This window comes from Ranitomeya variabilis, chromosome 7, assembly GCF_051348905.1.
Source record: "Ranitomeya variabilis isolate aRanVar5 chromosome 7, aRanVar5.hap1, whole genome shotgun sequence".
Classification (NCBI taxonomy): domain Eukaryota; kingdom Metazoa; phylum Chordata; class Amphibia; order Anura; family Dendrobatidae; genus Ranitomeya; species Ranitomeya variabilis.
In genome coordinates, this window is record NC_135238.1 from 65,051,476 (window position 1) to 65,067,341 (window position 15,866).

Consider the following 15,866-nt stretch of genomic DNA (forward strand, 5'->3'; position numbering starts at 1 on the left):
AAGAATGAGAGCGATGGCGCCAAAGAGTATATACTGTACAGTTGCTAAGGTGGGGCCCCGACATGGGATACTCACCGCACACGGTGATATGAACACACACACAAAATGCGCCACACACTACCATGTGCTTGAACACATATACCACCCTCAGCAAAAATTTCACCACACATACACCAGCCTCGCCACTAGTGTTGAGCATTCCGATGCTGCAAGTATCGGGTATCGGCCGATACTTGCTGTATCGGAATTCCGATACCGGGATTCCGATACTCTTGTGGTATCGGGTATCGGGTATCGGAACAACATTAATGTTAAAATGTGTAAAATAGAGAATTAAAATAAAAAATATCGCTATACTCACCTGTCCGACGCAGCCGGGACCTCAGCGCAGGAACCGGCAGCGTTGTTTGTTTAAAATTCCCGCTTTTACATGGTTACGCGAAGTCCCGGCTTGTGATTGGTCAGGGCGGCCATGTTGCCGGGCCGCGGACCAATCACAGCAAGCCGTGACGAAAATACGTCACGGCTTGCTGTGATTGGTCCGCGTCCCGGCAACATGGCCGCCATTAACCAATCACAAGCCGTGACGTCACGGGAGGCTGGAAACGCGCTCATTTTAAAAAGGGCGCGTGTCCAGCCTCCCGTGACGTCACGGCTTGTGATTGGTTGCGTCGCGGTCAACCAATCACAAGCCGGGAGGCTGGACACGCGCCCATTTCAAAATGAGCGCGTCCAGCCTCCCGGCTTGTGATTGGTTGATCGCGGCGCAACCAATCACAAGCCGTGACGTCACGGGAGGCTGGACACGCGCCCATTTCAAAATGAGCGCGTCCAGCCTCCCGGCTTGTGATTGGTTGATCGCGGCGCAACCAATCACAAGCCGTGACGTCACGGGAGGCTGGACACGCGCCCATTTTAAAATGAGCGCGTGTCCAGCCTCCCGTGACGTCCCGGCTTGTGATTGGTCAGGGCGGCCATATTGCCGGGACGCGGACCAATCACAGCAAGCCGTGACGTAATTTCGTCACGGCTTGCTGTGATTGGTCCGCGTCCCGGCAACATGGCCGACCTGACCAATCACAAGCCGGGAATTCACGTAACCAAGTAATAGCGCGATTTTTAAACAAACAACGCTGCCGGTTCCCTCGCTGAAGTCCCGGCTGCGTCGGACAGGTGAGTATAGCGATATTTTTTATTTTAATTCTTTCTTTTACACATTTATATGGTTCCCAGGGCCTGAAGGAGAGTTTCCTCTCCTTCAGACCCTGGGAACCATCAGGGATACCGTCCGATACTTGAGTCCCATTGACTTGTATTGGTATCGGGTATCGGTATCGGATTGGATTCCGATACTGTGACGGTATCGGCCGATACTTTCCGATACCGATACTTTCAAGTATCGGACGGTATCGCTCAACACTACTCGCCACATATAAGTCGAACCAAAAGTCACCGCTCAAAACTCGCCACTCGCAAAATTCGCCACATGCAAAACTCGCCACCTGCAAAACTAGGCTCACGCAAAACTCACCACACATGCAAAACTCTCCTCATGGAAAACTCTCCACACGCAAAACTTGCACACGTGGAAAAATTGCCACATGCACAAAAGTTGCAACACATACTCAAAACTCACCACACATAAAACTCGCCACGCGCAAAACTCACCATGCTCAAAACTTGCTGCACACAACTTGCTACACTAACCTGTCTCATGCAACTCGACACACAAAAAGTTGCTACACACATGTCACCACACAAAACTCATCTCACAAAAGTCACTACATGCATGTTGCCACACGCAACTCAACACACACAACTTGACACATAAAACTTGCCCTAAAACACACACAAGTCTGGTATTATCCTTCAAAAATAAAAATCTGATTAATAAGCAGACAAACTACAAGAGCAACAAATGTACCATATAGGAAATACGGCAGCTGTCAGTCACATGACCTGTCTATTATGTGTATGTGTGAGCTAATATATACTGCCAGGGGGGAGGGCTTCCTGTTGGCTGGGGATTTATCAGGCTGCTAATTTAGCTTACAAATACTGAGGTAAAAATACTGACCAAATAACGTGTGAACGAGGTCTAATACAGGAGGAGATGGCATACAGCTCCATACTATATACAGGGGAGATGACACACAGGTACAGTATATACTATATACAGGAGCAGGTGACACACAGGTATATACTATATACAGGAGGAGATGACACACAGGTATATACTATATACAGAAGGAGATGACTTACAGGTATATACTATATACAGGAGGAGATGACATACAGGTATATACTATATAAAAGAGGACATGACACATAGGTATATGGAGGAGGAGATGACATACAGCAGGTATGTGCTACATACAAGGGAGATGACATACAGGTATATACTATATCTAGGAGGAGATGACATATAGGTATATACTATATACAGAAGAGATAACATACATGTATATACTATATACAGGAGGAGATGACACATAGGTATATAGAGGAGGAGATGACATACAGCAGGTATATACTATTTACAGGGGAGATGACATACAGGTATATACTATATACAGGGGAGATGACATACAGGTATATACTATATACAGGCGATGACACACAGGTGTATACTATGTATAAGGGAGATGACAAACATGTATATACTGAGGGGAAAATGAGAGGTGTGAGGTGAAAATGAGAGGTGTGAGGTGAAAATGAGGGGTGTGAGGTGAAAATGAAAAGGTGTGAGTGCAAAATGAGAGGAGTGAGGGAAAATAGTGGAGTGATCGGAAAATGACAGATGTGAGGTTGAAATGACAAGTGTTAGGGGGAATGAGAGGAGTGAGGGGGGAATGAGAGGAGTCAGGGGGAAAATAAGAGGAGTGAGGGGGAAAATGAGAGATGTGAGGGGGAAAATGAGAGGCGTGATGGGAAAATAAGAGAAGTGAGGTGCTATAACTAACCAAAGATATTTACTATGCCCAGGCAATGCCGGGCTCTTCAGCTAGTACAGAATAAAAAAGGATGATGTGCCTCATGCTAAGAGGAGATGCAATAACAAAAAACCTTTATGGGCAAAATGTAAAGTAATCACCACACACTGGCTATATTGACAACCCTGGTACGAATGTACACCTTTGATATATCATATAGTAGACAGTGATGCAGAGATCCAAGTTTAGGTGCCTTAAGTGGATCCATCAAAACAACAGATATATTGGTATACAAGTCTGTTTTACCTAATGTAGGAGTGCTGGTGGCATCCACGTAGAAGATAGTGCTGCATGCCTTCACCCCAAAGTGTGTTTCGCCTTGCTTCTTCTAGTGGTGCCTCTGACAGAGCAGATTGTCAGTCATTAAATGTCTCATGCTGGTAGCACCCCTTTGATTTAAAACAACCTCTGGAGGCACATTCTCAGGGAGATCTATGCCCATCCCATAGATCTTAACAGCTCATTTACATGATAAGAAAAACATGGATTTCTCTGGAATAAAACATTGGATCACAGATGTTAAGGTAGCATTTTGTTCAGCTTGCTATGACCTACAAGTCCATATAAATGGCTTAGGAGGGTTGATCCTACTGACAGATTCACTTTAACATTAATACACTTTTTAGACTTGTCGACCTCATTTGCTTTCAGTAGTCATGTCTCAGTTTTCATTAACTTTGCCCACATCAAGCATAATATGACTAGGGTGCAGGAGAGAGAGAGGTTTTGGAGGTGACCACGCGATCCACAAATTCGACCAAATGAGGCTGTGTCCAATCGAACAAACACAGGTGGGTGCCAATTCCGCTGGTGAGCACAGCCATAAAAAGGAAAAAGAGGAATAAAATCAGCACTCCAACTCGGTAAGTAAAATAGCAAAAAAATTTATTTAAGGCATGTTAGCCATAATTAAAAACTTGAAGAAACACATGACGCATTTCAGTCCTCTGTAATTTCAGGTACTTGCATTTGCAACACTGTATGCATATTAATGTGATTACTCACATGTCGTTGATTGGTTCTTCTTGCTTATTTAATGTTTGACCTATTTTGTTACATCTATCCTATGACTAAGGGTGCAGGTAAAGCGCGTCTGGTGTTTCTTCAAGTTTTTAATTGATGTCTAACATGCCTTAAATAAAGTTTTTTTGCTATTTTATTTACCGGGTTGGAGTGCTGCTTCTATTTTTCTTTTTACTTATAATACGACTAGATGTATCTCAACGGACTTTCTACAACTGGTTCTCATACGAAAAGCCCATTGGATAAATTATGGAATAGATATTAGACAGTGAAGAATCGCCTTGTGGATTTTTGGAAAGTAAAGCAAATTAAACAACATACAATGGGGGATAGAAGACTGGTACAAGGGATCTTGTTCCTTGCTGGTTATTTAATGTAATGCAGAACTGTCATTCTCCTAAAAACATAAGATTACACTTTTCTGACATTTTTCTTTTAGCATCTTCAGCATAATATGGAAATCTAATATCTCGTAGATTATGAATTTGCCTGAAGGTGAGGACACTATAGAATATTCCTTATGACTCAAGCTTTAAGTTGTGAGGTGTTATAGCTAATGATTGCAAATGTTTCTCCTCTATGACTTAAAGATGACATATATGTCTAGGTGGTAGCTCTAGACCGTCAGCATCTCAGATGTGTAAGTAAACAGATGAAATCTATATGTTTCGAGCTGTCAGTTTAATAAATTGTGTCTGGTGTTCTTTTTTTTTTTGTTCCCATCTTTCTGCAGAACCGTTTAGTGCATCTGTCTGGGTGATGATGTTTGTGATGCTTCTCCTTGTGACTGCCTTTGCTGTTTTTATATTTGAGTACTTTAGTCCTGTAGGATATAACAGGAATTTAGCACAAGGGAAAGGTAAGATATGAAGAGACTCATATATTATACTGTATATCAGCTGGTTGAATCTGATTTTTTTTTTAACTTTTTATCTGAAATGTGTGTTTTATCATGTTTGGACTACTTTCAAAACCAATAACAAGAAATATTCCTGGTTGGCTATTCTCATAATTTTAGAGGTTACAGAAATAGGGAGCAGTTTCAGTTGCACTCCGACCTTGCCTGGAAAGCTCCCAAAGACCCTTTTCCAACAGTTTCAGTTGCACTCCGACCTTGTTCGGAAAGCTCCCAAAGACCCTTCTCCAACAGTTTCATTTGCACTCTGACCTTACTCGGAAAGCTCCTAAAGACCCTTCTCCAACAGTTTCAGTTGCACTCCGACCTTGCCTGGAAAGCTCCCAAAGACTCTTTCCATCAGTTTCAGTTGCACTTCGACATTGCTCGGAAAGCTCCCAAAGACCTTCTCCAACAGTTTCATTTGCACTCTGACCTTACTCGGAAAGCTCCCCAAGACCCTTCTCCAACAGTTTCAGTTGCACTTCGACCTTGCTCAGAAAGATTCTCCAACAGTTTCAGTTGCACTCCGACCTTGCTCGGAAAGGTCCTAAAGACCTTTCTCCAACAGTTACAGTTGCACTCTGAACTTGCTCAGAAAGCTCCCAAAGACCCTTCTCCAACAGTTTCAGTTGCACTCCGACCTTGCTCAAAAAGCTCCCAAAAACTCTTCTCCAACAGTTTCAGTTGCACTCTGACCTTGCTCGAAAAGCTTCTCCAACAGTTTCAGTTGCACTCCGACCTTGCTCGGAAAGGTCCTAAAAACCCTTCTCTAACAGTTTCAGTTGCACTCTGAACTTGCTCAGAAATCTCCTAAAGACCCTTCTCCAACAGTTTCAGTTGCACTCCGACCTTGCTCGGAAAGCTCCCAAAGATCCTTCTCCAACACTTTCAGTTGCACACTGACCTTGCTTGGAAAGCTCCCAAAAACCCTTCTCCAACAGGTTCAGTTGCACTCCGACCTTGCTCGGAAAGCTTCTCCAACAGTTTCAGTTGCACTCTGACCTTGCTCGGAAAGGTTCTAAAAACCCTTCTCCAACAGTTTCAGTTGCACTCTGAACTTGCTCAGAAATCTCCTAAAGACCCTTCTCCAACAGTTTGAGTTGCACTCCGACCTTGCTCGGAAAGCTCCCAAAGATCCTTCTCCAACACTTTCAGTTGCACACTGACCTTGCTTGGAAAGCTCCCAAAAACCCTTCTCCAACAGTTTGAGTTGCACCACGACCTTGCCCAGAAAGCTTCCAAAGATCATTCTCCAACATTCCAACATAAGAATACATCTGTATTATGACACATAGTTAATGAGGATCCTGTTATAGGCTTCACATACAAGTTATGACTTTGGCATTGATAGTAGATGCCACTAGGTCCCAACACGTTGGTAATCTATAACACACCCACTTTAAGAAATAAATCTATATGAGCTAGACACAGATATTTCACAAGATGAATAGAGTGAGTTATATATAGAGAGTCTATTTAATGTTATATGGATTATCAAAAGTTCAATATAGTGCTGGGGTGGTAAGACATCAAATTGCTCATCTGTCTTTTGATCATCCACCCACGCATATTATTAAACACCTGCATAGGGGAATGAATTATAATGGAGATGAAGAACTGGATATTGATATAAAATACAAAGATTAATCAATCTGCCTTCTGCCATTTGCAGAGGCCATCGAATGTAGTAAAGTGGATTTGGCATCAGATTCATAGGGAATTTGTCACCAGGTTTTTACTACCTCATCTGAGAGCAATATAATGTTGGGAAAGAGAACCTGATTCCAGCAATGTGTCACTTAGTGTACTGGGTGCAGCAGTTGTGAGTCTGACACAATCAGAGGTTTTACATGTAGCATGCAGCAGACCTCAGAAGGTTGATCCTGCCTACACAACAGCTTTCTGTGTACATTGTATAGTGACAGTAAGCTGCTAATCGGTCATGGGGGCGGAGTTGGACCAGGATGCATGAGGGCTGTAGTCCTGGCAGTGTTAATCTCCTGTTGATAAAATACTCATTGTATTGAAACAACAGCACACAGCTTAATAAGTGATACATCACTGAAATCAGTATTTCAGCCTCTACCTCATGTTGCCCTCAGTTTAAATAGCAACAATCTGCTGACAGATTCCCTTTAACAATATAAACAGCATGCATTATTAAACAGATATTTTAGGCCTTACTTTGAAAATCCTTACCAAAGTGATTATATGCCTGATATTAAGAAGAATATTTGATGATCCTAGCAAAAAAAGTAAGGAAGCGCATGAGTCCAAGTGTATTCAGTATCTGCCCATCCAGACTGACTGACAGCTGCAGCTTGTACTGAGAAGTTTAATAGTAGTAAGGACCCTAAGCAGCTCTGAATCAGGCAAAGGGTGCAGTCAGACCGTCGAATAAATCAGACCGAGATTGGAACCCAGTGCACGGACTGACCGGCGGCTCTCCCAACCGAGCGTGACAGCTACATAGAAATATGAATATTAATATATGGAGTTTGTATTGTGAAAGTTGGTTGCAGATCCACCATAAAACTTCTTGTTTAATACCATAATCTACTCTTTCAATCAAATTAAGAAAAGATGTATAAGAATTTTTGGTTCATTTTTCCTCCTATTTTCTTATCAATATCATTATTTATTAAGCACTGTGACATTAATATGATAACATAGTCGATCAAGACTCGAAAATACCATTCTTGGTTTAAAAGAGGCTACATACATTCAGTCTTTTTTTTCTGCATAACTTCGGTAGTGATCATTCTTATACCTCATGGCTGTAAAAAAATCTGTCAGTATGCCAGTAATGCATTTTAATATTAATGTGGCCCAGCTGGGAGCTACACGATATGAGATACATTTCCTCTGAAGCATTAACTGTCACTCGGCAGTTTTTTTTGTGTTATTACAGGTAATGTCAGCTATGGATGAAGACTAACTTCTTAACATGTTGAAATCGGAAAGAGTTACCTTACTTAACCCCTTCACCACCTTGGGTTTTTCCATTTTTGAGTTTCCATTTTCTGCTCCCATTCTTCCCAGAGCCATAACTTTTTTTTTATTTTTCAGTCAATATGGCCATATGAGGGCTTGTTTTTTGCAGGACGAGTTGTACTTTTAAATGACACCATTGGTTTTACCATATAGTGTACTGGAAAACAGGAAAAAAAAATCAAAGTGCCGTGAAAATGCAAAAAAAAAGTGCATTTCCACAATTTTTTTTTCTTTTTCTTTTTAACATGTTTACTAAATGCCAAAACTGACCTGCCATTATGATTCTCCAGGTCATTACGAGTTTCTGGATACCAAAACTGTATAGGTTCTTTTTTATTTAAGTGGTGAAAAAAATCTAAAGTCATCATTTTCCAAGACCCGTAGTGTCTCCATTTTCAAGATCTGGGGCTGGGTGAGGACTTATTTTTTGCGTGCCGAGCTGACGTTTTTATTGATACCATTTTGGTGCAGATACGATCGTTATTGTATTTTAATCCAATGTTGTATTGAACAAAAAACATAATTCTGGCGTTTTGATTTTCTTTCTCGTTACGACGTTTACTGATTGAATTAATTATTATTATATATTGATAGATCAGGCAATTCTGAAATCGGCAATACCAAATACTTGCATTTTTTTAAATTGTTTTATTTTGAATGAGGCAATTGGGGGGTGATTTGAACTTTTATATGTTTTAAATTTTTTTTTATATTTTTAAAAACTTATTTTTTTAACTTTTTACTAGCTTCAATAGTCTCCATGGGAGATTAGCAGATGCGATATTCTGATCGTTTATGCTACACACAGCAATGCTTCAGCCCAGCTGTGTGTAGCAGAAGTGCTCACTTGCTATGACCGCAGACCATTGGCAATCACAAGCACAGGGGTGTCCTCCAAACTCCGGGTTGTCATGCCAACCCATTGGCGAACCGCGGTCATGTGATGGGTTTTGTGACATATTTCTGGCGTGATCATGTTAAATGGCACTGGCAGAGATTGACAGCGGCATTTAACATGATTGAAATCAGCTGACATGTCTAGTTGTTTCATAGCAACCAGCTCACCCATATATATTTTTTAGGCAATATGGACATCAAAGAGGGGTTTATCTTGATTTGAAACCCCATCTATAATAAGTAAGAATGGAGAGACATTTTGTGGGATTTGAACTGTTCCTGTATTATATGGATAGGCATTCTTGCATTACAGGGACGGTCACTTTATAAACATATATTTAACAGATACAGTACATAAACATATTTTTGAGATTTTAAATTTGGCATCAAAATACAATTTTTATAGCATTTTAACACAATTCAAGAAAACTTAAGGATGGACACTTTTGCATCTTTACCTTTCATGCAAATATGCTTGTACATCCATATGAACATGTAATGACACTTCTAGGATACGTTCCCAAGAGGAGTTTTGGGGGAGTTTTTCCTGCTGCATATTTTTGAAAAAATGCAACTAACCTATGTAACTTTAATGGTGCAGAAAATCTCCAACATCAAATAGTCACTAAAAGCTCATCGTGAGAACGTTGCCTAAGGCTCAAATGACTCAATTATTTTATCTACGTCATCTTCATTCTTTCAATCCCACATCTGACCTCGGAAACTAGATCAGGATTGAACCCAGTACAGAATTGGGAAATCTGTAGGAGCACAGTAGTGCTGTATAAAAAAAAATGCTGGTCAAGCTGTATGTTTCAAATGTTTCTTTACCTAGAGCTAAAGTTCAAGGGTTATACATATATAACATTTTCTAGTCCAGTCAGTTAAATAAAAACAAAAATGACAGATGTCCACAAAAAAATGAACTTTTATGTTCACCCTAGCTTGGTAGAAATGTTCACAAAGCAAGCAATGTTCTGTCCTATGGCTTAATGGAAATTAACAAAACATCATGACTGTTGACATCTGGCTGTTTCTTCAAATTGACATTTTCAAACAAGTTTTTTAATTCTGGCTCTAGTACTGTAAGAGATTTTCAGCAGTGGTAGAATGAGAATATGGGCTTCCTGAAAATCTATATTGTGCTAAGTTTCTTATGAAGACAACTTGTGTTTTTAAGACCTATTAGGGCATACAGACATTATATACAGTGTCACATGAAAGTTTGTGAACTTTACGAAATGTTAATGGTTCTGCATAAATGTGACCTAAAACTATAACAAATGTTCACAAAACTCCTAAGAGAACCAAATCAAACAAATTAGTCAGAAATGTTAATCATCTTATTAATCAGGAAAATGATCCAACATCAGTTGTGTGTGAGTGGTAAAAACAAGTAAACCTTTTTTTTTTTCGGTATCTGGTGTGACGCCATTATGCAGCAATAACTGCATCTAAATGTTTCAGGAAATTGTCGATTAGTCTTTGACATCAGCTTGGAGGAAATTTAGCCCATTCCTCTCCACAAAACAGCTTCACGTCTGTTATGTTGGTGGATTTTCTCCCATGAGCAGATTACTTCAGGACTTTCCACAAAATGTCTTTAGTAATAAGGTCAAGACTTTTACTTGGCCATCCAAAACTGTGGCCCCGATTCATCAGAACTGGCAATCTTCACACCCATCTTGACTAAGGGGCAAGGTAGAGTGCAAGGTTGCTGATTCATTAAGAGGCAATGAATCAGGCAAGGTGTAAAGTGCCTTTCTGTGCGCCTCACCACAAATTTCACTTAGTCCTTTCTGGAATAAGATTTGTGTCCTATTGAAAAGTGCAGCTCGTTGTAAATTTGACAGGAGGTGGTCAACCCTGTTCCATCCCACCCCAATTCTATTCACTCTGTGAGAGCTAGGCAAAAATGGTGTAAGAATGTCAAAAATGTAAGCACAGCTTCAAGTTGCACCAACATTTTGCAAGTTTTAAAAGTGTTTTATGGCAAAATTCTATGTAGAATATACAAGTAATATTATATTAAAATATACAGTGCCCGGGGACAAACTGGTACTTTAATTATTAGAAGACTTTTCCCTACCTGTCAGTAGCTTCACTATCTACCATTATCGCAATGGTCTGTGCTCTGATCAGAGTAAAAATGCTCTCTTCAGAGCAAAGATTAGTGTGATAGTGATAGAGCATTAAGCTGCTGACAGGCAAGGAGAACTGTAATATACTGATTGCTGGTGAAGTGCAGTGAGAGGTTTTCTAAGAAAGTGCCGCAATGTAAGGCTATGTTCACATTTGCGTTGTGCGGTGCAGCGTCGGCGACGCAACGCACAATGCAAATGTAAATGCATGCACAACGCAAGTTGTCCATGCCTGTGACGAGCTTCTTCATCATCTCTATCACACTGGTCTTTGATCAGTGCTTTTATTGGAGTGAAAATGCTCAGATCAGAGCAGTGTGACAATGGTAGACGGTAAAGATGCAGACAGCAAGGAAAAAGTCGTCTAGTAAATTAGCACTATGGACCCACTATCAGCGCGCTTCCGATCTCTCTGCCTGTGCATGCGCATGTGTGGTGCAGAGAGTTCACTGAGAAGCCATGCTATCCACAAGATGTCAGCACACTTCCACTGAAATATAGGTGCATAAAACAAAGGTTTTTAAATACACATATTCAAATCAATCAGTAACTATCCAAAATAAGTCAACACACACATATAATTATAGAATGAAAAGAAGAAAAAGCGGAATGCACTCACCAATCTCAAAAAACAGCTTTATTCAATCTTCATGGATAAAACTTCATGGCCGGAGGAAGAGGAGTAGAGCTCGGGCGAGCAGGAGGAGACGACGGCCGTTTTGCACAGTGCTTGCGCTTCAACGGGTCTGCAGACTCCTCTTCCCCCGGCCATGAAGTTTTATCCATGAAGATTGAATAAAGCTGTTTTTTGAGATTGGCGAGTGCATTCCGCTTTTTCTTCTTTTCATTCTATGGAACACATCTGTTTTTCTATGGAGTTGCACCCAGAATCTTATGTTGTGGCTGTTCTGGACAAAGATGACTTATAAATACCGGCTTTTATTCAATTAATAAATTTTGGGCAGTGCCGTTCACCTTTGTCTTCGTTTACACATATAATTATATTTATTATATTTTTTGCAATAATAAAACTACATTTTTGGTGGTAGACCACAATAGAAAAAGAGCTTAAGTACAAAATGTATAAAATTCATATAAATCTTTATTGACCATTTAAAAAAAAAATTCAACAAAAGAAAAAAATAATACAAAAAATATCAAATCAGAGGCCACAAAATACCAAAAACAATCTGTGGAGTCCTTTAATTCATCTTAAGCCAAAAGCAGAATCCTAATTAGAATAAAAATAAAGTGCTGAAATAGTGCCAAGAAATAAAAAATTGCTACTGAAGACCATGCAAAAAAGGATATATAAATAATCATAAAAAGTGCTATGGCAATTTATAAAGTGCTGTTGCTTAAGCCTGCATATAAAATGCAGAGTAATGTCCAGTGCTCTTTAAAAAAAAAAGTGTTATAGCAATAACATGCACATAGAAGCATAGTCAAATATAGGAAACTTACATATGAGTGTTGTCTGATGCAGGTGCTCCCGCTGCCCCAACGCACGTTTCGTGATAGTCACTTCCTCAGGTGGAGTTTCTTGCCACTATTTCAGCACTTTATTTTTATTCTAATTAGGATTCTGTTTATGAGCTTAAAATGAATTAAAGTGCTCCCCAGATTGTTTTTGGTATTTTGCAGCCTCTGATTTTATATATTTTGTATTATTTTTTTCTATTGTTAAAATTTTTAAAAAAAGGTCAATAAAGATTTATATGACTTTTATACAATTTGTACTTAAGCTCTTTTTCTATTGTGGTTTATCAGTATTTTGCAGCTGTAATTATTATTGTTGTATTTGGGCATGTGCATATCATTTTTGGTGATAGGTACTTTGTAAGCATATACTGCTGTGGGTTTAGTCTGCCCCAGCTAAAGGATACTTGCCCACTCCTACCTGAGTGCTATCATTAAAAAGAAAGGGTGAGAAGTTTCAGCACGGAGTGGCGCTTCTAAGCTTGTGCCAGTAAGTAAGCACCCTAAAAGCTCAACTACTCAAAAAAGTGAGTGCAGCCGGAGTGAAGATTCCTTTAGTTAACAGTTACAGAACAAGTACTGATGCATCAAAGGGGTAATTGAACTTTTGATAACTATTGCTTCTAAAATCTTTTCGTGGGTGGATTCTGTACAGTAAAATGATCACCTTAAAAGGGGCTTTAAAGCAGTATAGTGAAGGAGGTAAAGGGTGTCTCATATTAAATTCCACAGTGGGTCCCATCTTCAAATAAATCACTGTAAGTACATTTTTCTATTGTATAGCGCTTATATACTATATTCTGTAACACCCAGCAAAAAAGTGAAAATCTTGTGAATTTAAACAGATATAGCTTGAAGTATTATTAAAAATTAATTGAAATGTTAATTTTGAGAGAAACAACCTGACAATCTAGTGTCCATGATTAGTAGGTGCCCTCAGGCTCATAGGCTTTATTTTTTTTCATGAATAAAAGACTGAGGTTTCTAAATCATGGATTAACTCAGGAATATTTTTAACTTCACACTGAGTCATCATTATCAAGTCTTCTACAACGTTATTTAAAAGGAATTGGTGGCCAGGTCAATACAAGACCAGAATGAAACTGTCAATGATTGAGAAAGTTGTGGATGATTATACTGTACGTACAGGAGCTTCTCGCTAAATTAGAATATCATCAAAAAGTTAATTTATTTCAGTTCCTCAATACAAAAGTGAAACTCATATATAGCGTCATTACAAACAGAGTGATGTATTTCAAGTGTTTATTTCTGTTAATGTTGATGATTATGGCTTACAGCCAATGAAAACCCAAAAGTCTGTATCTCCGTAAATTAGAATACTTTATAACACCAGTTTGAAAAATGATTTTAAAATAAATTAACTTTTGATTATATTCAAATTTAGTGAGAAGTGCCTGTAAAATACAAAGAAAACATGTCATCTTTAACATTAAGCCTTTTAGAGACCATTTCATCTTCAACTTGCTTAACTGTTCACAATAACAGTAATTTTGATCAAGGGTGCCCAAACTTTTACATGCCACTGTATGTGTATTCGACAATACATTGGTTGGAGCCACTACAAGTGCTCATAAGACCCCATAGGAAAGGTCATAGTATGGTACTGTGATGACTAGGAGAGTGAACTAATTAGCTCGGACTCAAATTCTATTGTCCTTTCAAAATTAAGCATGTGTTATGCTATTACCCTTTGTTTAAAGGATTTATGTTGTGTGTAGTGTTGAGCATTCTGATACTGCAAATATCGGGTATCGGCCAATATTCACTGTATCGGAATTCCGATACCGAGTTCCGATATTTTTGTGATATCGGAGATCGGAATCGGAAGTTCCTATAAGTTCCCAGGCGTGTGCGGTGCGTATGGTTCCCAGGGTCTGGAGGAGAGGAGACTCTCCTTCAGGCCCTGGGATCCAAATTCATGTAAAAAATAAAGAATACAAATAAAAAATATGGATATACTCACCCCTCCGACAGACCCTGGACCTCAGCGGTGCAACCTGCAGCCTCCGTTCCTAAGAATGCAGTGAGTGTAGGACCTGCGATGACGTCGCGGCTTGTGATTGGTCGCATGAGCGGTCACATGATCGGTCACGCGACCAATCACAAGCCGCGACGTCATCGAAGGTCCTTCACTCTGCATTCTTAGGAACGGAGGCAGACGCTTGCAGCGGTGACAGCCAGGGCTCGTCCGAGGGTGAGTATATCCATATTGCTTATTTTTATTCTTTATTTTTTACATGAATATGGATCCCAGGGCCTGAAGGAGAGTTTCCTCTCCTTCAGACCCTGGGAACCATCCAGGATCACTTCCGATATTTGTGTCCCATTGACTTGTATTGGTATGGGGTATCGGTATCAGCGATATCCGATATTTTTTTTATATCGGCCGATCCAATCCGATTCTGATACTTTCAAATATCGTAAGGTATCGCTCAACACTAGTTGTGTGATCAGAACACAATTTCCCATCTAAAACTCGAAAAATATTCATAAATGCATTTTCCTAACATATAGTTATAGCTTGACGAAAGTTTAACACCATGAAGATAACAAAAATGATGATTAAAATGAGGCCAGATGATTATCCAACAAGAATCCTGGAAGAGAAAAATTCTTATAAATTGTTGCTTATGGGGATTGTAAAATCATGACAACATTAGCTACTGTCTGCTTAATATGATGACAAGTGACAGAAATAGATTTTTCTCTTTTTTAACAATGATGTTTAATCATAGTCAGAAGAAAAAAAATAAAATATGATGTTCATTCTTGAAACGATGTTCGCTTTTTGCTGGCAAAAAATGAAATGTTCCTTTGACAATGTCATTATTTCGGTAGTAATATTTCTAACAACTTGCTAGACCAAAATAACACTGCAACCAGTCTGGTCCTGACAAAAGTGATGTGTGAGGTGTAAGGGATCCTCCTATTTCTCATTAGAGACCCTACAGGGAGGTCTGAGTTTCATTGTTCAGATGCCTAGGAACCACAAAAAATGCAAATGCTATAGAAATCAATGAAGACGTTAGATGATGTAGTGCTGGTTCAATATCCATTACTGCATTTTTTATTTTACTTTTAATCTTTCAAGGGGACATTGTCATCTTATTTATATATAAGACACTCCATACTGTTGATTTTAAAGGTTTTTATTATTTATTTCTTTGTTATCTTTATTTTGCTTGCTCATAAAGGATGAACTGTGACACATCCTGTGCTCTTAATCCAATGCCAACGTATCGTCTAAAGCTGTCTGTTTGTCAATGTATCTTCACTCTGGTTATGTCCTGAAGAAGAAGTTTGATAACTTCGAAACGCGTATAGATATTAAACTTCACTTCTTCTATCCCCGTGTGTCATTTATCCTTTCCTTGGAACACCACCAGCAGTGCTGAAAAAACACTTATTTTTCATACAGAA

At 39.4% G+C, this 15,866-nt stretch overlaps 1 protein-coding gene across 3 annotated transcripts in view; it reads left to right on the forward strand.

Annotated features, from left to right (window-relative positions):
• GRIN2A (glutamate ionotropic receptor NMDA type subunit 2A) overlaps positions 1–15,866 on the forward strand; it is a 678,902-nt gene that overhangs the window by 596,514 nt on the left and 66,522 nt on the right. For all 3 annotated transcript variants that reach the window (XM_077275211.1, XM_077275210.1, XM_077275212.1), the window contains one exon: positions 4,750–4,875. In XM_077275211.1, coding sequence (XP_077131326.1) covers positions 4,750–4,875 — 126 coding nt within the window. The remainder of the gene's footprint in view (positions 1–4,749; positions 4,876–15,866) is intronic.